The sequence below is a fragment of the Vanellus vanellus genome, assembly GCF_965231255.1.
Source record: "Vanellus vanellus genome assembly, chromosome: 6".
NCBI classification, from domain to species: domain Eukaryota; kingdom Metazoa; phylum Chordata; class Aves; order Charadriiformes; family Charadriidae; genus Vanellus; species Vanellus vanellus.
In genome coordinates this window covers 52,087,658-52,115,377 of record NC_138911.1, presented here as the reverse complement: position 1 = coordinate 52,115,377, position 27,720 = coordinate 52,087,658, and the positions used below count along the sequence as shown (strand labels likewise).

General features: G+C 38.2%; 1 protein-coding gene across 1 annotated transcript; it reads right to left on the bottom strand.

The window, feature by feature from the left end:
* Positions 1–1,912: 1,912 nt before the first annotated feature.
* Positions 1,913–27,720, bottom strand: ZC3H14 (zinc finger CCCH-type containing 14). The gene is made up of 17 exons (XM_082485593.1): positions 27,581–27,720; positions 26,613–26,655; positions 23,225–23,339; positions 19,131–19,171; positions 18,579–18,774; positions 17,812–18,232; positions 15,801–15,961; positions 15,160–15,260; positions 12,362–12,517; positions 10,779–10,853; positions 10,180–10,336; positions 8,252–8,475; positions 6,057–6,177; positions 4,984–5,120; positions 3,832–3,926; positions 2,827–2,933; positions 1,913–2,194 (listed from the first exon to the last, which is right to left on the bottom strand). Exons 1-17 carry the CDS (start codon positions 27,614–27,616, stop codon positions 2,188–2,190), a joined length of 2,193 nt encoding a protein of 730 aa, XP_082341719.1. The 5' UTR covers positions 27,617–27,720; the 3' UTR covers positions 1,913–2,187.

Below are 27,720 nucleotides of genomic sequence, written 5' to 3'. Positions count from 1 at the left end.
AATACGGTTTTCTGTACTTTTGTGAAATGTTGGTGCTGTTGGGTAGTACTTTGCCCATTTCTGGTCTGTTTTTCCTTTACTTGCTACTACTTATCATGGTGTTGTGTTTTTAGGTGCAAAATAGCTTCTTTTTTTTTTTTTTAAAGCAGTATCTGGTAATTATAAACTTCGTTTATGCTTTTTAGTTCAGTTATGGGTATACAGCATATTATATTAAGTAATGGAAAAGCTGCATTACTAATTTGTGAAGAAAGTTAATGCATTTTTAATGTAAAATTTCACATAAGAATATACTCAAGACCACAATGATCACTTAAAGTAACGTAACAATCTAAGTAAATGTATTAGAACCATTCCCTTTAAAAAAACATCCATGTTTAGCTCTGTGGCTTGGTTTATTCACTTTTTTTTTTTTTAGCAGAGAACAAGCAGCAGCTTGCCTTATGCTGAGCATCGTACAGTAGGTTATACAGCATCAAGGCTGCTGAAATTCCGCAATGGAGGTAGCATTAGTTTTCTGCTGCCCTTACAAATTATTATCTCCTCATCTCACGCTGAAAAGGAAAATAGCTTCATAGTGGCAGCTATTTCTGAAAGGGGCAGCTAATGAAGGCATTGGAAAAATTCTGTAGAAAAATTAATAAAATTTGCCGTCTTTCATCTGGAACTCTGTTTCAGCATTGCTCCGTGCAAGGCAAGAGCCCGTCCTCTCCTCTGCTCCCCTGGCAGGTCACCTTAGGAAAATATTTGACTGTAGTTCTTTAAGCTTAAAATCCAGTTGTCTGTTCAGATTTATTGTGTTTCATTATGGAGTGTGTCAGATAATCCCTCTTGCTTTAACAAAAAAAAAAAAAAAAAAAAAAAAGAAAAATTGAAAAAAAAGAAAGGTATTTTAAACTAGTCCAAAGGTATGGTCATGTATTACTGTAATAAGGATCATGGTTTTAAGTGTACTCCATTTTGGTTTCCACCATGAACATCTAATCCCTGTAACAATGTTGTATGTTTATTTAAAGTATATATATATATATAAAAAAATTAAATGTCAGATTTTTGCATTAATTAAGATTTTTTTAAATTTGAATATGAACTTTGAGTACTTTATTTCACAAAAAGAATTATGAAATACTTCCCTGGAGTGTTAAGTTTCCACATTCAAGACTATATTTGTCAAATTTAAGTTTAAAATATGTAGCTAACATTGTTTTCTGATATTGAATGTAAATATTTGTAAAAAGAAATTCTTTTGTATATTTTTGTGAAAATGTAGTACCCCAAAAGCTACGAAAGATTTAATAAAAAAGTGCATTTATGTTACTGCTCAACACGTTTCGTCATTATAATACCACTTACAGGTATTGATGGTCACCTCCTGGTTTCGCAATGTAACTCACAGGAGCTTTTCTCAAATGAGACAATTACAAAGTATGCCCAGAAGTCAGGTGTAGTGAAGGAAAAAAGGATTCTTCAGACAGAGATTCTAAGAGGTACTTTCTATCTTCCTGGTACAGAGACATCCGAAACCATTTATTTTCAAGTGAAGTGGTATTTAATTTCATTGGCTTTTTAAATTGAGCACAGTATCATTAATTGTTCAATTTTTCTGGCTTATGAAGCATTTTTCTTCCCTTGTCTTTGTTTTTTCCCCTTTTGAGAAAGTATCAGAGCTACAATGACTGTTACATGAAAAAAACCACACAAAACACAAAGCACTTACTCTCTTTTTCCTTGGGAGCGAATGCAAGGTTCAGTCACTATTTGCTAGGACATGGGTTCAGTTGTAGGGATTGTACCAAACAAAATAGTACTACTATGATCCCAATACAGGAATGAGCTTTCTACAACCTTCTGATGGTATACTTACTTCTTACCCCATCTTAAGCAAGAAACATGACCCAAACAGAACACCAACTGTGCTTTGAAAGTTTTTAATGGACTTAAAAGTAAAACTTTTCTTACACAGACATTTTCTTCTTACAGTGTAAAAAAAATGTAAAATTGCTCAAACTTACAAACTTGAAAAATTAGAGACATTTCAAGTATGCAATCAACCTCATTTTATGAAAACAATGTATATTAAAAGTTCAAAATGCATGAATTTTTCTAACATCCTGTGCCCCTGGTAGTCAAGCTTCTTTTCTGCTACTGTCCGAAGGAGGCAAAGTTCAGTCCCAGGTTATACCACAATCATTCACTGAGGGGAAAGAGAAAAACAATTCACATCAGTAAGAATCCTACCCCTCTGTGAAGGGCATTTGAGAACTGATTTGCTTCCTACCCTGGGAGTGACTGAGACCTTTGCAGATGAGAGCAGTGGGAGGGAAAGGCTCCCGTGATTTGACTGTCTTTGAAGAGCACGGCTTTGGGAATTTTGCTACTAGTTTATGAAATTGTGGATGGATGACAGGAAGGAGCTGTTCTGCCAGAAACACTCAGAGAAACAGCTTAACATTTTGTGGAAAAGACAACCTGGACACAAGATAGATAGAACAACAGTAAAGAAGAGCTGATGTTGGATTTTCAGCTTTGTTCAAATAAAATTCAGTAAACATGTCCCAGTCAGGATTCCAGCGACTCGGCCATATCCTAGCTGCAAGGCACTTGTTTTTCAGTGTTGCACCACATTAACTAATGTTTATACTACAAAAAACAAACAGTATAGAGTTCTCTTTAAAAGAAGGATGCCTATGGCAGATATCTTTCTTCATACAATCTTCATTGTTCATCACACACACATTACTCCTGCGAGTAAAATTACACTGGTGATGTAAGTCACAACATACACTCTAAACCTAACCAAGAAAAATAAAATAAAAAGCATCTCACCTGGTTTGAGTCCGAGTCCATTTCAAGGCATGGCGGGGAGGTACAGCAATAGTCGGATGGTAAAAAGTGCAGTCTGGTCTTGTACACTGGGTATTGAATCTACAATGCTAAAAATGAAAGCGTTTCAGAAGAGGCTACTCAGAGTTGGCTGCCTGAACTGCTGCACAAGCTAACCTTGAATGTGTTACACACAAATCTGGGTTACTGTATGACATATCTGATAGGTAACCAAATCAACAGCTACCGAGAGTAGTGCAATCAGTTCAACCCAAAGACAGAAGGAAATCCTTTTTCAAAAGTATTAATTAGATGCCCCCAAACTGCCAATGCACTGACAGGTGGTAGTTCTTTTGCTTTTCAGGGTTTAGAGAGTTCAGTTTCAATTGATGTGTGCGTACAAGTGAGGAGCATGACACAGCACCGTCTGAAGGGCAGAGGAGAAGCCCCCGTATCTGGCTAATAATATCCAGTAACAGAGTCCTGGGGACCCAGCAAGTTTCGGCATTGTTGGGGCTTGAAAAAGCACTAAACTTAGTGGCATAAGAATATGCAGGGACATAATTCCATAGAAGTATGTGAGTTATAAACTTGTGTACTCTATAAATTACATTAACATACTTTAGGGTAACTGGGTAATCTCTAAAGTTCTTGTATATTGGGCACATCTGAAGGAAGAGCCAAGAGTTGAAAACGCATGCCTTCCATATAGGCTACAAGGTGTCCTCCTCTGCCCCCAGCATCCTGGCTGGGCAGATTTTTGACAAGTGCTGTGGCTGTCTGCCTGTTTGAAACTCCCCAGAAGCATCTGGTAGGAAAAATACTATTTAAAAATATAATTCTCAAAATTCTTTAAGTCACTGCTTTTGCATATTCTGTTTATGAGCTAAAATTAAAATGTGAAAAGTAAAAGCAGAAAGTGTGAAATGCCAGTGAAGTTTCCTGACCCAAAGTAACACATTTGAAGTGTATATCTAGAAAGGAAGGGAAGAGACAGTAGAAACTTACTTTTGGGTGGTAAAATGGACATTCCATTTTCTTACAAGCAGGAAAAAACTTGCACAGCGGGCTACTGGAGGATATAGACAGTGTGGGTAGTGGTGCTAATAACAGAAAAGAACAGGAAGTGAGTCTGGATCACAATAAATTGCTCTTTTAATACAGTTCCACACAAACTTAAATATATCAATCCTTCTGCAAGAAATTGCATTTTATAATACACCAAAGTTCTGCAAGAAACACACGAAGCATATCACAATGCACTAAGAGGATCTCATCCTGGGATAAAACAAGACTATCAGGTAATCATCAGTCTGGGTTCTTCACCATTTCAGGACAGAAGGTACCACCGTCATGGCAATGCTTCCAACAAATTAAGCAGAGATTCCAGTGGACAGAGAAATTCAGATGTTAAAATTAGACAGCAGCAAGTCTGTTGGAGTTTAAGCCAAGCACACTGAAAAGCGCAGGCAGTGCACCTTTGAAGAATACGGAGGAGCTGCTGGAAATGATAGAGGAGGTCAGCACATCGTCCTCTGCCTTCTGGCAAAGTAACGAAACTGCATCATACTGTGAGTAAAGGGCTAAACCACTTCCAAAAGATCATAACTTCAGTGGAGTAAAGGCCCTCCACCTTGGCACCGTTCAAAGGCTCAGCAATACCAACCCATAATCCAAACACAGCTATCACCTTCACTGGGTAACCTCATCCCTGAAAGTCATCTATCTCATCATTACATAAATTTAACTCCTATAGTGTCATTAAAGAAAAAAACATTCATACAAAGACAGAAATCTCTGTTTTCAATTTGTGTCATAAGCTCTTGGTAAAACATGTATCCAATTTAAGAAACAAAATTGAGTAAAACTGCAATACTGGCTAATGCCTTCAGGAGAAGGGACTCCTTGTGCAAGTCACCACTTTGGCCTTGCACAGGTTTCATGTGGACTCTTGCATAAAATCATTCAGGGATATTTCTGAAAATAGTTTTTGCAGTAACACTGTATTATTATTTTTCATCCAGCATTAAGAGCTGACATAAAATTAAAGTCAAATAAAGCAAAAAATTATTTTTTCACCACTGTCAGTTTCTGCTTCCAAAAATACCATTTTCCCTTCAGCACTTTCATTTAAAGCTCAGAAAAACAAGAGGTGCTCACCTGGTTTAGGAGATGAATGGGGGGTTCGTCGACTGGCATGAGTGTAAGGACAGTCGGGCTTAGTGCACTTTGCATCGTATTTACAGTTTGGATGGATGAACAAGCATTTATCAGCAAATTTGCAGTTAGGAAAAACTCTGAGGGAAAAGAAATTGAGTCATAAGCCCATACTCAGAGCAAAATCCCCAAGCAGCTGTTGCGCACGAAAGCCAGACTATCACAGAATGCCAGAACTCCAAGAGGGAGTTATTTCCAAAGCAGGGCATGCGGGTGTAGTGCACCAGTTGTACATGAACAGATCTGTCTTCATTCTCCCTGTGGACACTTTTCACATTCAATAAATAACTGAACTACCTCACACTCGGCAGAGTTTAGTAGCAAGCTACTTCTTGCAAGTGAAGTCGTGTTATTCTTAGTGTGCAGTGCAGAGCAGCAAAGGCACTGACTGTGAATTCCGACCTTTGCACAGAGGGGCAGAGAATTCCCTAAGTAACATTCATTCTCTGCACTGAAGAGAAAGCTTTATTTTGAATTTAGTTGTGTCAGATTTTAAAAGAAAATTCAAATGCCTGAGTAAATGAAGCTACCCAGTTCGATAACACTTATCTCAAGTTGCTGCTTTTGGAAGAGGAGTCAAAAAGGCACTGTGCACATTCAAGAGTTAGCCTTTGCTTTCAAATAAAAAAAAAAATTAAAAGAAAATTGACTGCATTACTATGTAATGATACCCTAACATGTTCAAAAGCATTTTGACAGCTAGCAGAACAGTGCCTCCTATTTTAAGAGGACACCATTTCCTACAACTCTAAGCAACACCAACCCACCAGCCTGTATACGAAACTAAGCCTTCTTCTGCACAAGCACAACTGTGACTCTGCTTATTAAAACCATCACTGTATTCTGACACATGATAGATGAGAGGAAAACAGAAGAAATTACAGTGTGATAATTTAGCTCAGATCCTACCCTAACAGACTTACACTGCCTTGGAATATTTACTAACAGAAGGGAAATCTGTAGCACCGCAATAAAAATAACAATAACATGTCAAGTATGAGCTTTGCACTACTCACTTGCAAGGTAGTGTGGGGTGATGGTACACACATTCGTCTCCATTTTTACAGGCAGGCCAGTACTTGCATCGCTCAAGCACCTTCTCTTGTTTTTGCAGCACATTTAATTGTTCCATATCCACTGTGAAGGAAAGAAAAAAAAAACAAAAAACAAAAAACAAGTTGGGACCTTCATGCGACTTGGCGTACGCAATATAGCATAATTGAAATTCACAGTATTTCCTATTCTCTCTCTCCTTTTAACCTAATTCTTGATAAGCCTCTACTATTAAAAAAAAATAAAGTCATGACAGTAAAAATTTATGTACAATCATATTACCTGAAGAAAATTTCCAAAACTGCAAAGTGAGAGAAGTCATAATACTGGACTGACAGCTGCCTTTCAGTGATAAAAGATCAAACTTGCACTGTTTGCAAGCAAAATAAATTAATTTTCTTCACAAATCTAAACTAAGGTGTTAAAGTCAAACAGACCAGATCTTGATCAGACAAGACGAAGATTCTTTAACTGAACCTTAGTTACGATTGTTCTGCTGAACCACATTAATAATAGCTATACTTCCTTTCTCAAAGATATTTTTGGCCCTAGAAAATTATTTCAAGAGATAAAGTAAAAAAATCAATTTTTACACTAATCAGTTATGATTTATTAGCATGGGGGGGACACACCAAAAAAGAACCACTTTCATGTAATTTGCTCAGAGAGACACCACATTCACTTCAGTTACCTGAACCCAGACTCCAATCCAAAAACTACTTTAAGAAATTCCAAGCTGAAACATTCAATACCTTCACTACTCTTACAGGAACCTGGGACTAACCTGGGACCTTGACTTTCACCTATCTAACCTTTCTGCAAACTCAGGCAATTAAGCATGTACCTTCACTGTTGTGTCATTTTCCCAAATCTGCCTAAACCTTTGGCTGTCCAAAGCTTACCGCTCTGATCTTACTAGTGACACGCTTGCTCCAGCGTCATTCCATCCTCAGCCTCATTTATTCCTTCTCCTTGCACTGCACGGAAGCCCAGTAATGCTATCCTACTGTAAACCCCATTGCTCATACATATCACTTCCATACTGATCTGGTTCTGTGTGAACTTCAGTCACACCCGTGCTACTACTGGCTAACGCAGCTAATCACATAAGAATCCCTAACAGAGAGAAAACTGTACCAGCAACACTCTCCTGTACAAAATAGCTTTAGTCAGGACTATGAAAGAGACTACGCAAGTAAAAGCACAGATTTGTAAGGGTAGTACTCTAATGTGTATTTCACTGTACTAGTAAAAATGTGCCAATGGATATAACACACTGCTTTCTTCTTTAAGACTGCCTGATATGTGTAGTACTTCTGCCAGGGGGCCTGAGAGGACATGGACTTAAAAGATCTTTCACTTTTCCCCCATGGTGTTCTCATAATTGCACTGCACATTTACAGCTGGATCCATGGAATTTAAGAGTTCTCTGTACAGCTTCAAATACTATTCTTTACTTAGTTCAGAAAATTTGGATGCACTGCTACTATGGAAAATAAAGGTCTTTATTTTTATAAGAAAACTAAGAAAAAATAAATTAATTAATCCAAGCATGACCTTTAGGGAAGTAGTCAACAGGTCCATGACAAAATAATATCCTCTATATTTTTCATCACCATGTCAACATTCTAAACAATTCAAAAATATGCTTCAGCAAGCAATTTCCCATATTATTCAAAAGGTATCCTGAATATACAAACCTTTTAGTAAAATCACACACTGTTTAAGGTCTACTTTCAGAGATTCTAGCAACTTGACTCTGCCAACACCTTACATTTAACAGGCTCCTTTTGGTATCACGAAGCTAGACAGAAACATCAATACCACCTGATGTGTTTTTTAAAGTTCAAGGCACGGCAAAACATTCATCATAAAATCTCCTGAAAAAACTACTGTTTTTCAAAAAGAAAAAACCTAAATTTTACCAATACTGAGACGTGCGGAGAATTACCTATGTGCCACATTGCTCTGGTTTACCAAGATAATGGCTTCTAAAGATATGGCTCCACTGAAATACCACATTTCATTTGCCTAAAGAATGTTCTAATTTGAAGAATAAACACCACCACTTTGATTTCTTAACAATGATATATCCAAATGTTCTATCTACAACCAAACCAACGCATTAATGTTAGATCTTCTTGGTAAGCAGAATTACCATCACAGCTCTCTAGCTGCCTGGTTACAATTTGCATCTGCTGTGCTCGAAGGCCTTTTAATCCTCTGCCAGCACACATATTTTGGGCAACCGGCTTTAATCCTTCAGCTATACACATATCTTCCTCTTCTTGATCAGAAAGGTATCCTGGTGGACTGGGCACACCATCCAGCGTCACGATGAACTTGGGACTAGCAGGTTTCTCTGGCTGTGCAAGCTGGTCTCTATCAAACAAAGAAATGTAGTAAAAATAGATTTTCTGACTCAAGAGGTTTGAGTAAAAGTGAGCTGCACTAGTAACTAGAAGTAGTACAAGTTAATCTATGGAGAGTCACACCGTTACAAACCTTTTAATACTACTATAATTACTCCAATTAAGTTTGCCTTCTAGTCTCCCTAAAGCACTAATAAGAAACACAGCTTTCAACGGCATATAGCAGAGAATTTGGTGGGTATGTTTCAGTTTGTTGCATTCTGCTCAACAGATAGATCTGAAAGCTCATTTACAGACACAGTTAAAGGAAAGCAATTAATCTTTTGAGGAATTTACGGTTTTGAGACAAAAAAAAGCGAGGGTAAATACCATTCTTGGAATCACGACCCTTTTAACACACGAAACGGGTGTCTCCTCAGAAATACTGAACAGCGCATTATGAAACAGTGGGTGTAAAAGCTTTTAGGACTAGGAAGAAAGAACTAAAACACTGACACTACACACTTTGATGCTTAGCCTGATTGAAAGATCAGTGTAGCCTAGTATCCTGTATCTGACAGTAGCCAATGTGGATAAAAGGAGTATAAAAACAGGGGATGCATCTGTTTTCTCCAGTCTTCCACTGTACCACCCATTTCACCCAGGGGATTTCCCGCATGGCATGTGATTCTAAATATTTGGAAATGCACTATGGAGTTCTCATCTTTGACAAACCTTGCTTCTCTGAAATTAGGCTAAAAGCAACTAAGCATGTGTAGAATGCTTTTCAGAAGAGAAAAAAACACCACGTTAAAAACATGCAAAAAGTTACCACACTCCTGTAGCACAGTCACAATTTTCAATTGTGACACTGCAAGGTTATCCTTTTGGGTTTGTTTCTTCATTGTTGGTTTTATTTTTAATCAACACAGCCTGTTCAAAGCCACTCACGGAAAGGAAACATTAGCAGTTTCTCAAACACAGCAGCCCACAGTGATGAAGTACATCACATCGTTCAGAGTGGTTTTTAACTCTAACAGGTAAGATACATAAAACTATTTGGTAGCAGGAAATATCAATGCCTCTAACGTTAAAGTTAGGAAAATGACTGTGCACTGGCCATTGCTCCTTGGGAGAAATGAAAAAGCATCCACAACTCATCATTTGAAGCACGCATGAACTTTAAACTTCTCTTGGCCAAACTCACCAGTAAGGAGCCTTAAATCACTTGCCCCACATGCGACTTAACTGTTTGCTGGCTTATGGGTACTGAGTGACCTGCATGCAGAATGTGCTGGTTCATCTCCAGCACTGAGAGCTCAGGATTCACCATACTCAACACTGCCTTAAAAGACATTTCTTAAGAAATGTAATCTCAGGGTGAAATAGGTATAAAGCTAAAGGCAACTTAAGCAAAATTATTACTTAACTAAGATTTCAGAAATCTGAACAGCTATGACAAAAAAAGAGCAGTAATTTTCAGTTTCTTCTTCTTTCTTGCAAATCAAAGACATGCTCAAGCTACGGTTGACCCTTGGAGTTATTTTACATTTAGAAAGAATTCTGGGAGGGTTTTTTTGTCCCTGCTTTTTTTCCTCTGCTATTCAGTGTCAGTCCATTTTCCATGATTTCACAGATCCTGACTGGACTGACAAGCACAAGTATAACTGAATGATTCCATCTAAACCACAGACCAGCATTCTGACTAATAACAGTCCTAAAAGAAACTTTTTACCGTGTCTGTATTAGACGTCCTGAGAGTACTCGTATTGCCTCTGTGGCCCTCTTTCCCAATTGCTGATTCTGCGGCACTATTTCCTCAGACAACTTGGGCTTCTTCAGGATAAATGACCTAGTATCCGTGTGCACCATAGATTCTGCATCATAGTAATCTGAATTGGGAGAAAAATTACACAGAAAAGAGAAAAATAAGGTTGTAGTTGTACTTTTAATTTATAGCATATTTTTTAATATAAATTTAAATGGCCAATAAGCTTATTATATTTTCTTTTCATGTCTTACTAGTAGCTTCCAGAAAACATTTTTACTTGCTAACGCCACAGAAATGGATCAACAGGATCCATAGGCCATATTAGGCCAGACCAGGAAACTTTGTTACTGGAATGGCTGTGCTGAAACAGCATTGATGGAGGGCCACTCACCCCCAGAATCTCTCAGGCTTTGAACAATTACTGATGTAATGCTTTTATTCCTTAGAGATGCAGAAATTAGAAAGTACTAGAAATCAGTGTAATTAATTTAAAAGGAAGTTATATTTTAACATTCACTGACCAGTAGTGCTCAATTTGAAAATTAAAGATCACAAGACTTAACCTTGAGTCACTTGCAAAGTATCTTCAGCCACAGGATCAATCTGGAGCCGAGAAGAGAGCTCCTTTTGTTCAGCTCCTAAAAAAAAACAACCAGTAATTAGAAGCATATTTTACTGCATGTCAAAATGAAACTATAGATTAAAGAACTGAAGCATACTCTTCTAATTCCTTTGATTAAAAAAAAAAACAACAAAAATCTCCACACTTCTAACAAAAAAAAGTAATTTTCATTGTTATGAAACCCTTTCTCATTGTTTCTGAAATAGTAACAAGTTTTCTCCAGCCAGATGGCATGGCAAAATCTAAATACTGAAAGACTCTTTCCCATAATCATTGTCTTTCCCATAATCTTTCCCATAATCATTGCTCAGTATGGCAACTTACAAAGGCCAAGTTCTTCCTCTTCATTTGTAAAGGTGTTGACTATTCAGAGAACAGTCACAGGAAAGCAGCTAACTACAAGGGACTACGTTACGGTCTTCTTAAAAGCAGTGAAAGAAATCAGAGTAGCACTATTCCACATTTGACTTCTGGTTTGAAAAATTTCATTTTGCTTTCTGTAGGTTTCTTAAGCAAGCTGTCATTTCCATTTCAATGGCACAAGAGCAAAAATATTTAGCATAACTATTTTCTGTACATTAATTCAAAGACTGATAAAGCTCCCTCTTACATACTTTACAGATACAATTTCAACTATTTTATCTTGGCAGAAAGTTTCCAAATACCTCTACATGAGGAATAGGAGACTGAAAAAATAGTTGATTACCATTACATAACAATGAACATGAGCTGATGTAACAAAGATCTTACTCAAACCAAATTTTACTCAATAATCTAAATATCTAAACACTTAGAAAGACTACACTAACTTCTTCTTACAGAAGCGTTTTTCCACCGCCTTACTTCTATGGTTCCTTGTAACTAACACAGACACACACATGCTTCTCTCTTTGTAACAAAATCATGCTGAAGATACTTCAACTGCCTTTAAATGTTATGCCATTTTCCTTCAGGAGTTTCATAACAGAAGTAAATGCAACTACAGAAGTAACTGTTACAAAAGTAACTGTTCACACAGTTATCCTGGTATCAGCTGTCCTGTAACAGCAGATGTAGTACTCCAATATTTACACAAAAAAAAAAAAACAAACACATTAGAACTATTTGTGTGGTAACAATGTCAGAAATAATCTTTTAATACTTCATATGCTGCAGAACTATTTCAAATGTAGAGTATCTTAACTCTTGCACATAAGCTTCATGAGAGAATTACTCCTACAAGACACTAAGGAAAAAAATGCAAAACATGGGGAAAAGAGAAGTTATCCCACTGTAAATGGATACATTTGCTTAGCACAATTATTCTTCAGTGATATTCGAGAACGCTATACCACTGTGTGGGTGTGTTCACGTGTACGTATCTATCTTACACAGCCATGCTTTAGAAAGCTTCTTGGTTTTCAGGGCATTTCCACATGTAACTTATGATGCTGAGTTAAAAATTAAAGCATTTCTTTTCTCTGCTTAGCCTGTTGTAAAATGACATTCCCTGGTATAAATTTTTAAAGACTATTATCAGATGACCTTGAATTCCTTCAACTGTCTGCTCCTTTGGCTCTTCTACTTGAAGCTGTGAACTCAGAGCAGGCGGTCTGTTTTGCGCATGTATTACTTCTAACTGGGATTCTTCTGGGCTAATTCGAGTTCTTGGTGCAACTGGAACAGTCTGTTTCTGTGGAACTTTAAATAAAGAAACAATGGTAAATCATTACATACAACCCAATCACACAACAGTACTATTTTTACATACGGTGCTAAAATAACACTAATAAATTCTGACACACACAAAAAAAAATCCCAAGCAGCTGTCTCCACAAGAAGCATCTTAGGCTACCTGTAAAATCCTTAGTGTGAAAGTACATTCGTGCATGGGCATAGAGCATTCTATGAGTGGCATGTGAGAACACCTACTTGTAAGATGAAACAGCATGAGAAGCATTAGAGTGACATCAGCCAAGTATTCATTCATCCACTTCTTATGGTATTGAACTAACTTTTCATTCCACCTTTCATATAAACAATCATGGATTACCAATGTGTTCTTTTTGTATGGTGCCAGCTACCCTATGCTAAGGTGCTTGCAAATAGAATATAAAACTTGATGACAGTAGAATCATAGAATCATTTAGGTTGGAAAAGACCTTGAAGATCATCAAGTCCAACCATCAACCTAACACTGCCAAAGCCACCACTAAACCATGTTCCTAAGCACCACATCCACAGGTCTTTTATGCACCTCCAGGGATGGTGACTCAACAACTTCCCTGGGCAGCCTGTTCCAATGCTTGACAACCCTTTCAGTGAAGAAATTTTTCCTAATATCCAATCTAAACCTCCCCTGGTGCAACTTAAGGCCATTTCCTCTTGTCCTATCACTTTCTACTTGGGAAAAGAAACCAGAATCCACCTAGCTACAACCTCCTTTCAGGTAGTTGTAGCATGGAATTTGGGAGTAGCAGGACTACAGGCTGACTTCTTTACTTGGCTTCTGCTAAGACCATCAGAACTGGTTGTGAAAAGCTAAGCATATTCTTCCTTGGCTGAGTATCACATGAGCACCCAACTTCTGACACATGGAACTAAAAGGTACCACTCAGTAATGGATTTATCATTTACAATCTTACCATTTTGTTTTACCTATGTGTTTCAAATTAGCTTATTTCCATATTCCATTCAAAATACTTAAAAAATACATTAAATATTACCTCTAAAGTGGAAGAACCTGCATGATACTTCAGATAAAATTCACAAATCACCTCTGTATTAAACCACAAAGCGGTGCTTTTTGATCATGTTGGTAAGTCAAACTGCAAGATCAGCACTATTAAAAATCAATAGTTTTAATGAATTTTAAAATTTTCTGGCTATGTTTTATTTTCTGCCATATTGCTATGTACACAGGAAAGAGCTTCTTGCATCACCTGAAAGTACTGTTCCCTGTCTTGCTGCTTTTTCCACCATAAACACTCCTTGCTGGATAACTGGCATCAGAACATAAGAGTATCGGTGCTCCTACCTGTTTTCTTAACAAACTGCTCATTCTGCTTACCATCTAGAATGAAGGCGAGCTCTTAATGCTTGGGAGGAAGTTATGTTATTTGCTATTAATGAAGAAGCATAATTTTATTTTAGAAGTTCATTCACTGTATGAAAAATATTTCGTATGTAGTCAAGCAATTCAATAGTTTACTAGAACTATTCTTAGTTAATTTATCTTCAGTTCTAAGCTTGGCAACGATCTTTATTAGTCATCCATACAATTTATTCTGTTTTAAAGCCAGCTTACTCTACATCCAACTTCTAACATGCATGGATATCTCATCCAACTCAAGAGCCTTTGAACACAGAAAACTCCATACCCATCTCATACCTTTAGATCTATTTATCAGCACCTGTGCAACCTTGCAAATACAAGTAATGACAAGAAAACAGGGAAGATGTTCACAAAGACCATTTTGTAAATGCTAATGTGGAAGGAAGATATATGTTTCTTATAGTGAGTTTGCAGGTTTTGAGAGAGAGAGCAGTCAAGAGATTTTGAATAGCTTTCAGTCTTGTTCCAAATGGCATAAAAGTCATGGTTTAGGTAGTTTAGTGAATGGTCCTTCCCTGGCAATATGCAATGCTTCCTGCTGACAACACTAGGTTTATTAACACCCAATGAAATGAAAGCACATGGGACAACAGCTGGATTTGCCCTTCTTCAGCAGAAATCTCTCCTAACTAGGAGAGCTGAATGCCTACACACAGGCAACTGCTCAGTTGCTGTATTAACTGCAACTCGATACCTAAAACCACTGAACTAAAATTGCAGCCTCATTGTTTAAAAACAATATAAACTAATATATCAATCAGTATGTTGCTCATTATTTTGCACTTCTATTACCTATATGCAGTGCATTTTGATTTTTTGCTGTTTGGCTTTTTTCTCCTTCCCTCTCAGGCAGAAGGAGAGGGCAGAAAGGAAGAAAGATCAACCAAATAGCTCAAACTAGTAGCTGCCTAATTCTGAACACTTTCCCCTTGACAACTATCAACTTCAGAATATTTCTGGCAATTCCATATTGTAACTATACACTTTACAGACTTACTATGTTGATTAATATGTTTTAAATAACTCTTTCCTCCTGTGTTTATGCTTACGTTAATCTTCAGTGATGAATTATGAAATGTTCACAGGACATGGAAAATTCCTTAAATGTATCACTGACATGCAGTATTTAACATTCTGTTTTATCTCTAAGTGCTATGTTTAGCTTGGAATTATAAAACAGGGCTTGGAAATATTATAGCTTAGCACAAACAAAAATAATGTTAATTACCAGTGGAATAATTGGTTGTTTTCGTAACTGATTCCTGTGCTTCAGAAATTGCTTTCAGTATTAAATTCTTATTGGCCTGTTTTGAAGGTGGCAATGAAGGTCTAAGGGAGATAAAAAAAAATTAATAGTACTTGAATTGCAACAGCAACTGTAACCACATTAAACACATATTTCAACAGGTTCTTGCAGTTATGCATATTATTGATAGAAATCATCAGCTAAAATCACTTCATCCATATTTGTTTTCAGCTTCTTAATCTATTGTCTGAGTGGATGGGGATCTACAAAATGTCCTCAAAAATGGAAGTCCCGAGGTGTGATTTTGCCTCTCAGCTTAATTTGCTGTAAAACCATGCTGTATCTGAAAGGCACAAACTCTGCTATCATTTCCTCTGCCCCTCACATTCTGTTGCAGCTTATGCACAATACTAAAAACAGGTTACAAAATCAGAGGAAAAAGGGTGGTATAAAGAGACATCTCACCATAGAGCTGAGATAGTACAAAAAATACAAAAGTGCTTATTGAATTTTGTCTGTTAATTTTCAAAACTGCAAACAGTTTTTCCCAACTTCCACTTTCAAAGATTTTATTCATTAAATTCTTTCTGGAAACCACACAGAATCACTGAGATCTTAAGTACCTTCTTTCTGGCTTTGCAGGTACAGACACACTGCTGGAGATGCTTCCTGTTCGTGATCCATAGTCTTCCTCCTCCTCCTCGTCTTCCCCATCATTACAGAACTTTTTCACTTTGACTACTGAGCTTACAACAGGCAACCGTCTCTTCCTGGAGCTTTCTTCCTACAACAAACAGAGCAGCCAAAATAATTCATTTAGCATAAAACATGTATTAATGAGCCAGCAAAGAAAACATTGCAATTCTAACTATAGCCAGAAGATGGAGAACTTCCATTCAACTTGCATGAATCTAGAACTACTGCACTGTCTGCAGAAACAAGTGACAGCACTACAGAATATGAAAATCAGACATATATTTCATTAAAAATGGAACTGTAAGTAACATTTAGAAAATGAGAAGAAAAAAGTCCAAAGTACAGACAATTTATCCAACATCTATGGAAAAAGCAGGGCTTTCCAAATAAATTCATACTACCCTTCAAGATGCACCTATTGATAGTCTGATAGAGACAAACGAAATCAGTATGAATGACTTCGCTGTATCAACTCGAATTTCAGATTAGTGTAAGCATTAATTTCTAGCAAACTGACATATTCCACAGGACGCTAATAGCTATGCAGAGCCACCATGGTCCAGTTCAGACAGTGCAAGGTCCTTGTACTGACACAGCCACCCATCACCACCACAGTGCACGTGGTAGTGACAAATTTAAATACTAGGCTGTGTGAAAGTATAGGAGAAAGCACACATCAAGAATTCCTGTAGGAACCATCACTCAGCACTGAACTACACAGGAACACAATGAGGCATCTGAATGGCAGGTTTGTACACAGTATCCTTTATCCCATATCCTCCAAGGAGAAATACCCTAAGGGAGGGACCTGGACTGCTCTGATACAGAAGATTCATACAGTAAGAAACCCAATGACCTTTTTAAAGGTAAAACTTCCCAAAGCAGAAGAACTTGTCTAAGAGAAGACAGAATACAGCAAAGGTCCAGAGTTCTAAGAAACATTCCTGAAATAGCCCTCTTCTGGACATTATTCATGAAATAGTAATAGAAGAAAATTATCACAAGACCTTTTTCTAACATTTCCAAGGAGAGATGTGACTGTCATTCATCAATGACTTATGTACAGCCTTAAACAAATCACTATGTTCTCACTTCCCCATCTTAAAAAACAAAGACATCAGCACATATCTTTATGCATTATAGATTTCCGAATAAAATTTGTTGTCCTTTATACAGAACTAAGTAGTAGCAAAGTCAGAGAACTATATAAGCAGTAACAAACACAGATGCACAGATACTACAAGGTATGTAAAATTCCTGCTTCATTACAACATTAGCAGCCATAAGCACCTTCATTCCTCTCACAAAGGGCTCTTAACTGATTCATATGGATAGCGTCAAAACTATTGGCTAGGACTATCGCCCTGCCTGGCCTCCAAAGTATGTAGGGCAGCAATCATCTTTTAGTTTGTCCTTGTACAACACCCGTCCCAAAGAGTTCTTAAATGCTATGGTTCTAAAGACTGTAATCATAACAGTCCTAATAATCAACATATCCAGGCTTTAGAGACTAATGTATATCTAGCATAGGTATAAATAAACAGCATCCCAAAAACACTGATTTACAGAACTGTGTAAAGCTGGAGATTTACATAGCACTTACATAAGACCATGCTGTTCCAATGATCCAGAGATCAAAATTATTATTTCTGATTCATCACGTGCATCATGACAATGTACTAACCTATCAGTCCAACTCAATATGGCATAAAGATGTACAAGCTAATTAACTCTGAGATGCAGCAACTTGCCAGGCAATGACGTTAAACTATGCAATCTCTTTTTATCAGTGAACCCAAAGAATGAAGTCCCAAACTTATTGGTATCAGTGACAGAAGCCCTTCAATTTCTCTAAGGTCAAGATTTTACCAGAAGTGTACCTCGTTCTTTAGGTTCCTAGCAAGTGTAAAATATTGCAATAGTTTAGATCGTACTAACCTCGCTGCCTACTTTATCGGCACTAAGTTTGGAAGTGGGTCTGTAACTTTCTGCTAAGCTGCCAAACACTTCTGGATTGCACAGCTGGCCTGTTTCCAAAGACCTGCAGCTTTGTGTGTCTAACTGCCGGCTCCCCTGTAAGTTGCCCTGTTGTGACAATCTGTGCACATGTGTATTGCCATCTGCACTTCTGCTAGCTGGTGGTCGGTAGATTTCAGCAGAAGGACGAGAAGAGCCATAAGTTACAGTTACAATAGGTTTCTTCCGTGACAAAGGATTCTCCTGCACGAAGTTCAGATCTTCATCAATTAGATCATCTGGTTCAGGTTTAATGTCAATTACAGCTTCAGAAGGTGACAATTCCCTCAAAGGCTTGACTGTAGATGTTAAGCGGGATGCAGAACCATCTTCACAAGACTGCCTGATAAAATAAGAAATTGCCAACTATTAACTCATCTGCAAATAAAGTTCTGGAAAATGAGAACTGTCTTTTAAACAAAGCCAGCAGGGAAGAAGCATTAAGGTATTATTGTTTATACAAATCTAACACACTGATTGCTATTTTTAGGTTTGATTAATTAATCTGTTGCTTAAAGAAATGGAACTAAATTCCTGATTTAGAGTTTTTTATGCAACAAATTGTAACGATGCTTTACTCTTCAAAACCACTTTGATCTTTCCAAGTACCTCTGCTCTTCAGAATGGCTACTACAGTCACACAACTACTAATGTCAGAATGTGTGTTAGTAAGTAAGCAGATGCTTTACCGTGAAGCAGTGTTCCTTTGCTCCTGTGAGCTTGTTGAAACTCTTGAGTCATTTCTTTCAGTCCGAGTGCTGGAAACTGCAAGGGGTGGCAAGATATCCTCACGCCTCCTCTCATCATTTGCACATGAACTGCTTTTGCTGGAAGGAAGGTTGCTCTCAAAGATATTAGATTCTGAAGACTTTACACTAGTTGGTTCTGCGGAGACAAGTACCTTTCGTTTTTACATCAAACCACAGCAATACAGATTTTGGAGCAAATGTAGCTAAGAGACTGCAAACAAGACATTACGCAGATCTGAAAACACAACAACCTGAAAGCTGTTTCAGATGAAAACACCAACAAGAAAAACCCAGAAATAAGTTCTGGACTCAGAAATAAATTCTCTATCTCAAAATATAAAGCAACTTTCTAAAGAGTCAGGACCCAAAAGACTATATAAACTGAAAACTAAAAAAACACTCAGCTAAGCTCTTTTTTGAAATTCATTAGACACGCAACACTATACAGAAAAGATAAAACCTACTTTCATTCAAACTAATTTTCTTACTTACCAGTAGTCACAGATCGCAGCTTATCCAAAACACCATGGAGCCTGAAATAGAGGGGGGACAGGGAAGGAAGCAAAAGAGAAAAAGGAGAAATAAAAGAACTTTAACTTACATTAAGAATAATCATATTTCAGAAACAAATTGCCTTTCCCCTCCTTTCCATCAACGGATGTATGTTTAACCTCAAAAGGGAGGCTTTAAGTATCTTGCCTCCAGTAAGTCTTCATACGTGCAGGAAGCGTATTCATCACATCATCTACTTTTGGCATTTAGTTGGTTTACATAATTTAAGTCAGTACTTTCCACTCTTTCACTACAATCCATGGTATGAGTTAAGTGTCTTCAAAAGGAGTGATTAAAAAAAACCCTTAAGTTAGAAGCCTAAAGTACAGCTGAAAATTTTATTTCGTATATGAGACTTTAATTACACAGCAGAGTTAAATATCATTTCTAAATAAAACCTAAACAATATACAATTTGCAGCATTTAAAATACTCAGGATTCTTCCAGCATGCTTTGTATATACCAATAATATTCTTTGATAAATGTTGGTGAGCAAAAATATTTCAGCAAGGTACCAAATTTGCTGTTTGCCTGTGAAAAAGGCACAGAAAATCAAAAGGCTATGAAATAATAAGGCTGTTTAAAAATAAACACACATTACAGTGAGAACAAAAAAAAAAAGAAAAAAGAAAAAAAAAAGAAAAAATCCCAACACTTAAATGCACATCCTACTTGGAATTCAAACCTGACCATGGGCATCTCCATAATTTAGACTGAGTATTAGAAAGAAGTAAAGGAAAAAAAAAACATATTGAAAACTGGGAAAAGTAAGACTCCATGTGAGTCTAAGGCAGGCTTACACTCACTTCCTTTGAGTTTTCACTAGAACACTCTTAAAAGTTTTGTCAACTGAACTCTGCTGATCCGTATCAGTTCCCACACTGACCTCCAGATAACTGTGACCTGATACTTGGTTCAGAGTAAGAAGTCTTGGCCAACCAGCAGGATTGCCAGGTCTGCCACAGAATTGCTGTGAAACTTTTGCCAGATGACCCTGAATTACAAGTTACAGAGACAAACCAAGGAAGGCAGACCTTGCTGAGTATTGTATTTAGCCAGAGACCCAATGTTTAAGAATGTAAACACTCTGGGTTGCCTTTAGAAGAAATAAAAGCATATAGAATTCCCAACTACAGTGTTATTTAAGCTTTTTCCACCAGTCCTCTTACAGCTTATTGCATAGTTTTCATCATGTCATTTTTTCCATCATTCTTTTAATCAATACCTACCTCATTACCTGACAAAGCACTCTGACAATGAATTTGTATTTATAAGCAAATATGGATACTGAATTGAGATTAAAAGTCTCGTTACAATTGGAATTTAAGCAGTTGTGAAAACCAACAGGAGATATAATATCTACATACAGTTGATATCCAGTTCTAAATGTATAAATAAAAATAATCTTTATTTCTCTTCCCTGCTGAAATTTGCTTTCTCTACATCTCTATTTTTTTTTCAATAAAGTTTTAATTTCATTTAGAAAGCCATAAAAGTGTTTTCTGCTACATATTATTGTGTTATTTCTTATTGTATATCAGGATTCAGTCAAAACCCTAGTACTGGAGTTATCCTCATCAATTTGTAAACATCACTAATTCGTCTAACTGATTCCTAAAACCACTATAAGAAAGACAACTCCATGACTTACTGATACAGTGAAACCCCAAAGCTTTGCCTAGGCAGGCCACAAGAGGGAACAAAGAACATAAAAGCCTGTGTACTTTTTTTAAAAAGGGGTACATGCTTAATTGCCCTCCTTTCTTATATTTTTGACAAACATCAGGAAAAAATTGAAAACTTTGAAAACAAACTCAAATTATATCCATTGAAGTAACAGTGAAACATGGAAATCCACCGTTTTAAATAGTTAATACAGTGAATTGTAATAGCTGGAACTAACTTTCACTTTTTGTCTATGTTTATGGTTATAACATACCCAACTTCTAAAATGTTTCTCTCTGCTATTCAATAGCATAAAAGCTCCTAACCAAATAAAGAGGAACTTGACTAATCACATAGAAGAAATACTGGAAGCGAATGTAACCAGTCAATACAAAAATTTCAAAGGAAGCAAACTGAAAAAGAAAAAAAAAAGGTAGCATTTCTGTAATCTATACAAAACAAAACAATGTTCCTTAAAACTAAATTAGGTTAGAGACTTAGAAATAACATTAACTTGAAAATATACACAACTCTAAAAGCAAGAAAAGTCTCTGGAGTGAAGTATCTGTTCAGATACTCTAAAACATGGAGTTAATTAAAGGTTTATACTGTAAATCAAATTCAGTATTAGAAAATGCATGAGAAATACAATGGCTAAGGCTGTCACGCAGCATAGCATAAATCAATCCACACTGTCAGGAGCTTAGAAAACAGTTCATCTGTTGCTAATCTGTCCTGCTCACAATAATTCTTGGGTTCTACTGTTGTTTTGTAGAGCTGAGTGGTGGTAATAAATAAACAGTCTGAGAGGTGGGAATACCTAAGCATTTGGTGCTAAGCCTCATCAAAGACAGTATACAGAATTAGATCCACTGCTCATCTGTCCTGATATAGTAATACCCATGCACAACGGTAAACTGAAGCACTATTAGCATAAAAGCAAAGTTTGTCTTTGAAGAACTGTTTTACAACTACAGGGAATCATAGAATGGTTTGGGTCGGAAAGGACCCGAAAGATCATCTAGTTCCAACCCCCTGTCACGGGCAGGGACACATTCCGTAAGACCAGGTTAGTCAAAGCCCCATCCAACCTGACCTCCAGGGATGCAGCCTCCACAACTTCCCTGGGCAACCTGTTCCAGTGTCTCACCACCCTCACAGTAAAAAAAATTCTTCCTAATATCTAATCTAAATCTAACCTCTTTCAGTTTAAAACCATTAGCCCTTGTCTTATCCCTACACCCCCTGATAGAGAATCCCTCTCCATCTTTTCTGTAGGCCCTCTTTAAGTACTGGAAGGCCACTATAAAGTCTCCCTGGAGCCTTCTCTTCTCCAGGCCGAACAACACCAACTGTCTCAGACTGTCTTCACAGGAGAGGTCCTCCAGCCCTCCCATCATCTTCATCCAGATCCTCTGGATTCACTCCAACAGGTCCATGTCCTTCTTATGTTGGGTGCTCCAGAGCAGAGTAGAGGGGCAGAATCACTTCCCTTGACCTGCTGGGCACGACTCTTTTGATGCAGCTCAGGATGCGGTTGGCTTTCTGGGCTGCAAGCGCACAATGCTGACTCATGTTGAACTTCTCATCAACCAACACCCCCAAGTCCTTCTCCTCAGGGCTGCTCTCAATCCATTCTCTGCCCAGCCTGTATTTGTGCATGGGATTGCCCCGACCTGCATGCAGGACCTTCCACTCAGCCTTGTTGAACTTCATGAGGTTGGCACAGACCCACCTCTCAAGCCTGTCCAGGTCTCTCTGGATGGCATCCCTTCCCTCCAGAGTGTTGACTGCTCCACACAGCTTGGTGTCATCGGCAAACTTGCTGAGGGTGCACTCAATCCCACTGTGCATGTTACCGACAAAGATGTTAAACAGCACCAGTCCCAATATCGGCCCCTGAGGAATGCCACTCATCACTGGTCTCCACTTGGACATCAAGCCATTGATCAGCCAGTTGCTTATCCACTGAGTGGTCCATCCATCAAATCCATGTCTCTCCAATTTAGAGACAAGGATGTCATGCAGAACAGTGTGAAATGCTCTCATGGTCACAGTGAGCTTTGCAGCAATAATTTTTTAAAGTCAAATTACCTGAGCATGTCACACTTCATTCAAAAATTTGACTGGACTTACGAGCAAACAAAGAATATAAGCCTTCCAGTCCTTTGCCACTTAATTATCACTGCAATAGCCTAACTTTTGACAGACTAAAAATAATTTACTTATTGGACCTGCAAAGTAAAAGTTTTGTTTAATGTAAATTACACGATGGGGAGATAAGCAACTTCTTAAATTCTCATGTTTCACTTATAAAAAAACAGTCCTGATGACTGGTAAGAAGCATGACAAGTAGCTTACAAACATACCAGACAGTAAACCTGACAGTGTTGTTTCCAAGGAAAAGGGAAAGGTCTTCTGTCATCTGCTCCTGACTCTTCTTATTGGCCACCATAACCATAATATAATCAGGGAGCTCTTCATCTAATACAAAGAGAAATATGTTATTTTAAAGTATAATAAATCATAAAAGACATGGCAAACATCTTTAAACATGTAACCAGAATTTTTCCCAGTTTTACTATAAAGACTCTGCAGGCAGAGGATTAGGTAAGCAAATTAACAAGACTTCCATTTCCTCTGAGGTTCAAGACAAGTTTCAGCTATGAGTGAGAAATAAAAAATCACCAACTTCACAAGAGCATATGCTGAAGATCAAAATATTTTAAAAGTGAGTAAATAACATACAGAAGAGACAAGATAAGAGAAAGCCACCCTGCTGCCTTTTACTTGAACACTAACAACCATCTACAATTTTCATCACTTCAAATATTGCCGAGTATAGCACTGTATCCATGTCAAATTTCCTTTAGCAACAAACACCAAACAGATAAATATCCCTTTCTGAATTACACATTAAACAAATAAAAACTGTATTAACTTCTAGATTTTCCATCAAGATTTTCCAACCAACACCAAAACGGCAACCCTGAGAGGTTGATTCTCTAATTCCCTAATGTATACAATTTCATACACAGTGAGAAACCCATTCCCTTGCCAGACTGCTCACACAGGGTACACCCACTCATCAGAATGGACAGGAAGGTGCTCAGAATCTGACATTAATACATTAAGGGTTTGGGGAGTTTGGTATTCAGCTTTTTACTTTGGCCTAGCTCTGGTCTACTCTGAAGGACTGAGTGGTGCATTTGTTGTTCAAGGGCATTAGGTATGCTTCTTGAGCACAAATTTCAATTTAGTTTAATCAAATGCCTCATGCTCTCCAATACCACTCCATTACATGAACATAACAATAGTAAGTGAAGATTGTTGGGAAATGCACTTCAAATTATAAATTTGAACCAAGGCACTAATACAGATGTACTCATTTCATTAAGTCTGTACACAGCATTAAAAAGACCTAAAAAATGAAAAATCTTAACTAGAAATCAAAATACAAATCAAAGGAATTGCCTTTTTTCTGTGTCTATGTACCCTGTAAATAATTCATCTGTACCCTAGACTACAAAACTAACACGCATACATTGCACCTGCACTCCACTATTACTATTCAAGTGTTCCAACATAACATGTCCCCAGCCTAAAACCTAACTTGTTTTGTTTTTTAAATGTAAACCACAAGTCGCACAAGATGGGATAGATACCCAGATCTAGGAACTTAGAATAAACTTTATTTTTTTGGCCAAGCTACTTTTAAACATGATCAGCTTCTCAGGTGGTTCCATCTATGATAAAGTAAAGAAGATACTTTAAGTATAGATCAAAACAGAAGTTAGCACAATTACCTGTAATGGTATGATAGAGGGAGGGAGGGAGGGAAGCAACTGCTGCTCTCTATGACTGCGTTGGCTTACACCAACTTAAATTGTATGCAAAACCACAGCCTTTTGAAAATTGTAATAGTTGAATATTTAACTATCTTTATTTTGCTTCACAGATAGACATTTTCCCTTTGTAAGTTCTACATAACAAGTAAGTCTCAACACGTCTTGTTGTAGAAGACTTTTTGAAAGAAAAGAACTAGCAGTTACAGAAAGAAACAAAAGCATCATTCTTGCTCAGAGAGGCTAGAATGAGGGAGAAACGATTTTTACCAGTTACCAAAAAGAAGAAATAGAAAGCTTTTGAAAAACATTACTTGAAAAGTTGTCCAAAATACTCTGGTCAAGAAAAGAAACCTGAAAAATGACAGAAATTTGGAAAGAGTGGTTTAAAAACAAAAATAGGCCAAGGGAAGTCAGACTTGGCAATAAAGAATACTGTTATTCAAAGAAGTTCAGAAGCTGACTGAGAATAAAGTGCAGACATTGTATGGTTTTGGGAATTGCCTTCTGAATACAGGAAATAGAAAGAATAGAAAAACAAACAAAGAATAATGAGCCATAGTTGGAATCAAAGTTTAACAGTATTCTACCACCACCTTGGTATTAGAGGTAAGAAAGATTTTTTTTTCAGAAATGCAGGAGAAAGCAGACAAAACCTCAAGGACTGAGAAACTGAAACCTGGAATGATAGTAAAAAAAAAATAAAAAAAATGAGTTACTGAAAAAGACAACTTCCGAGACGGTGAAAAAAGACGACCTTACAATGAAAAAATTCTGAACACTGTTCCTTGACGCCTGCTGAGTTCAGAATGTCAGCTTGTAGGTAACTCCCTTCTACTCAGTCAATACATTTTGATTCCATAAACACAATGGCCCCCTTTAAATAGGAAATAACACAAATTCAAGATCAAACTACAAACTTTGAACTAGGTCCTGCAACTCAAGAGATCCCTGAGCTATTCTCATAATTCCTTTCCTTCACCTGAAATCCAAGAATTATCACAGATAACAACAAGGCAGTTGCAGGACTGAGGTATTCTGCTTCCAACAGAACACTGTGTTATCAACTTTTACTGCTGTTAAAAACCGGTGTTCTTAAGTGCAATATCCATTTAATCCTGGATTTAGAAAAACAAAACAAAACAAAACAAAACAAAAAACCAGACATTCATACTGCTCATCTCTCTCTCCTCACAATCCAAAACAAAATCTCACCGTGCCTCTAAGACTCAATTACATGTTTCATCAATATTAGCTTAACGTAGCTCTTAGCTTTTTCCTTAAGAGTCAAGCTCTTACATTTTGCAGATTTGGCCTACATGTTTCTCACACGGTCTTTCCACCTCCTAAAACTGTCAGCCTCTCTCTGTCTTACAGTAATATCCTTTCTCCTAATTTTGACAAATGTCTCACCCTGAATTCAAAAGGTTGTTGAAAAGATGCCTAAGGAAGACTAACTCCATCTCAGAGTGCTCACAGGTAACCACCGCTATATTTGCAAGGATCTTTTTTTTTTTTTATATAATGTTTCCCCTTGTGCTTCAAAAACATCCTTAAGTATTCACAGACACATCATTTTTTTGTTTGTTTTCCTTTCAATTCCCTTGCCACCATTTCTCCTTGAAAGGGAGAGACTGTTAGCCTTCTTAGTTATTTCCTTTTCGATGTCCACATACTGCCTCCTCTTACACTTGGACTATACATATTTTGTGAAGTAAGTCTTTTCCTTTCATACTAGTCCAGCACTTCAGATAATTCATCTCAAGCTTAAGGCTTCTGTACGCAGTAACACAAGTAACACAAGTAAATACAAGTAACATAAGTAAATACGCTGTTCCATTAACTAGCTGGTTGTTTCCTATCTAACAACAACAAACCTAAAGAAGATTGCTAAACACATGATGAAACTTACCAACATAAGCCCCCAGCTCCTGCAACTTTCCTTTTATAGCACCCTAAAAAATAATGAAATAGCATTTAAGGGATGGAGCAACAGAGTATTTTTAACTGCAAAGTGGTGGGAGGCTTAGCAAAGCTTTTCCCATTACCTATTTGAACATGTGAGTTACTTTTTCTATTCTCCACTGCTCGCAATATAAACGTTGTAACAGTGAGGGACTGACAGCAGAATAACAAAAAACACCAGACATCTCACGCACTCTACCATATTTGCTATAGACCAGTTTCTGGGGCTACCTCACAACCTCCAAGTCCCAGCCGTCCTTTATTAAGCAACGACTATCCGGGCTCATAAGTTGCAACGAAAATGAATCCCCGATGGTCTGATAAAAGGTCATGCCTGGCTCAGCAAGGAAAAAAAAAAAAAAACCAAACAAAAAAAAAACACCAAAAAAAAACCTGCCAGGATTTTTAAACTGTGACTGCTGAGTGGGGGCAGCTGACGAGACCTATCGGTACCGGGGGGGGGGTCACACCAGAACGCCCGGCTACGGCTGCTCCCTCTCCCGAGCAGCTCCCGGTTCCGGGCCCGCATCCCAGGCGGGCCGTTGCAGAGCGAGAACTCCAGCTCAGGGGCAGAGCCGGCAGCTGCCCTCCGGGTACGGTGGGACCCCGACTCCGCTTCCCAAAACAGCGACTCTCCTGCTCTTGTCCCTCCCCGGGGAGTCACGAAGCCGAAGGCCGCCCGCCGCCGGGAGCTCCCGGTAACCCCCGCCCGGCTGGGGCTTCACCCCCCCGCTTCCCTCCGCTGGCGGAACGGGGCTCGTCGTGCAGGGTCCGCAGCGCCCCGGCCACCTCCGCGTCTGAAGGGAGGCCGGAGGAAATCCAGCGCCCCAGCCACCGGCAGGGCCTGCTCTTCACAAGCAGGGTCAGGCCCTTGCCGCGGGTGGCGAGGGAACGACCCGGCTGCTTCTCTCTCACCCGGATCTTGCGGCTGATCTCGGTGCCGATCTCCATGTTGGCGCCGCCCCGGTCCCTTCCCGGCGCGCCGCGCCGTGTCCCCTCTCCCCTCCCACCGCGGGCTCCCGGCTCCGCTCCCGCCGTAGGCCGCGCCGCCTCGG

Excerpts from the sequence above, each read along its gene's own strand:
- ZC3H14 (XM_082485593.1), bottom strand. The coding sequence starts at position 27,616 with ATGGAGATCGGCACCGAGATCAGCCGCAAGATCCGG. Across the intron at positions 18,775-19,130 it reads GCTGCGATCTGTGACTACTG|AACCAACTAGTGTAAAGTCT; the intron begins GTAAGTAAGAAA and ends TTGTCTCCGCAG. Across the intron at positions 6,178-8,251 it reads GCAGCTAGAGAGCTGTGATG|TGGATATGGAACAATTAAAT; the intron begins GTAATTCTGCTT and ends TTTCCTTCACAG.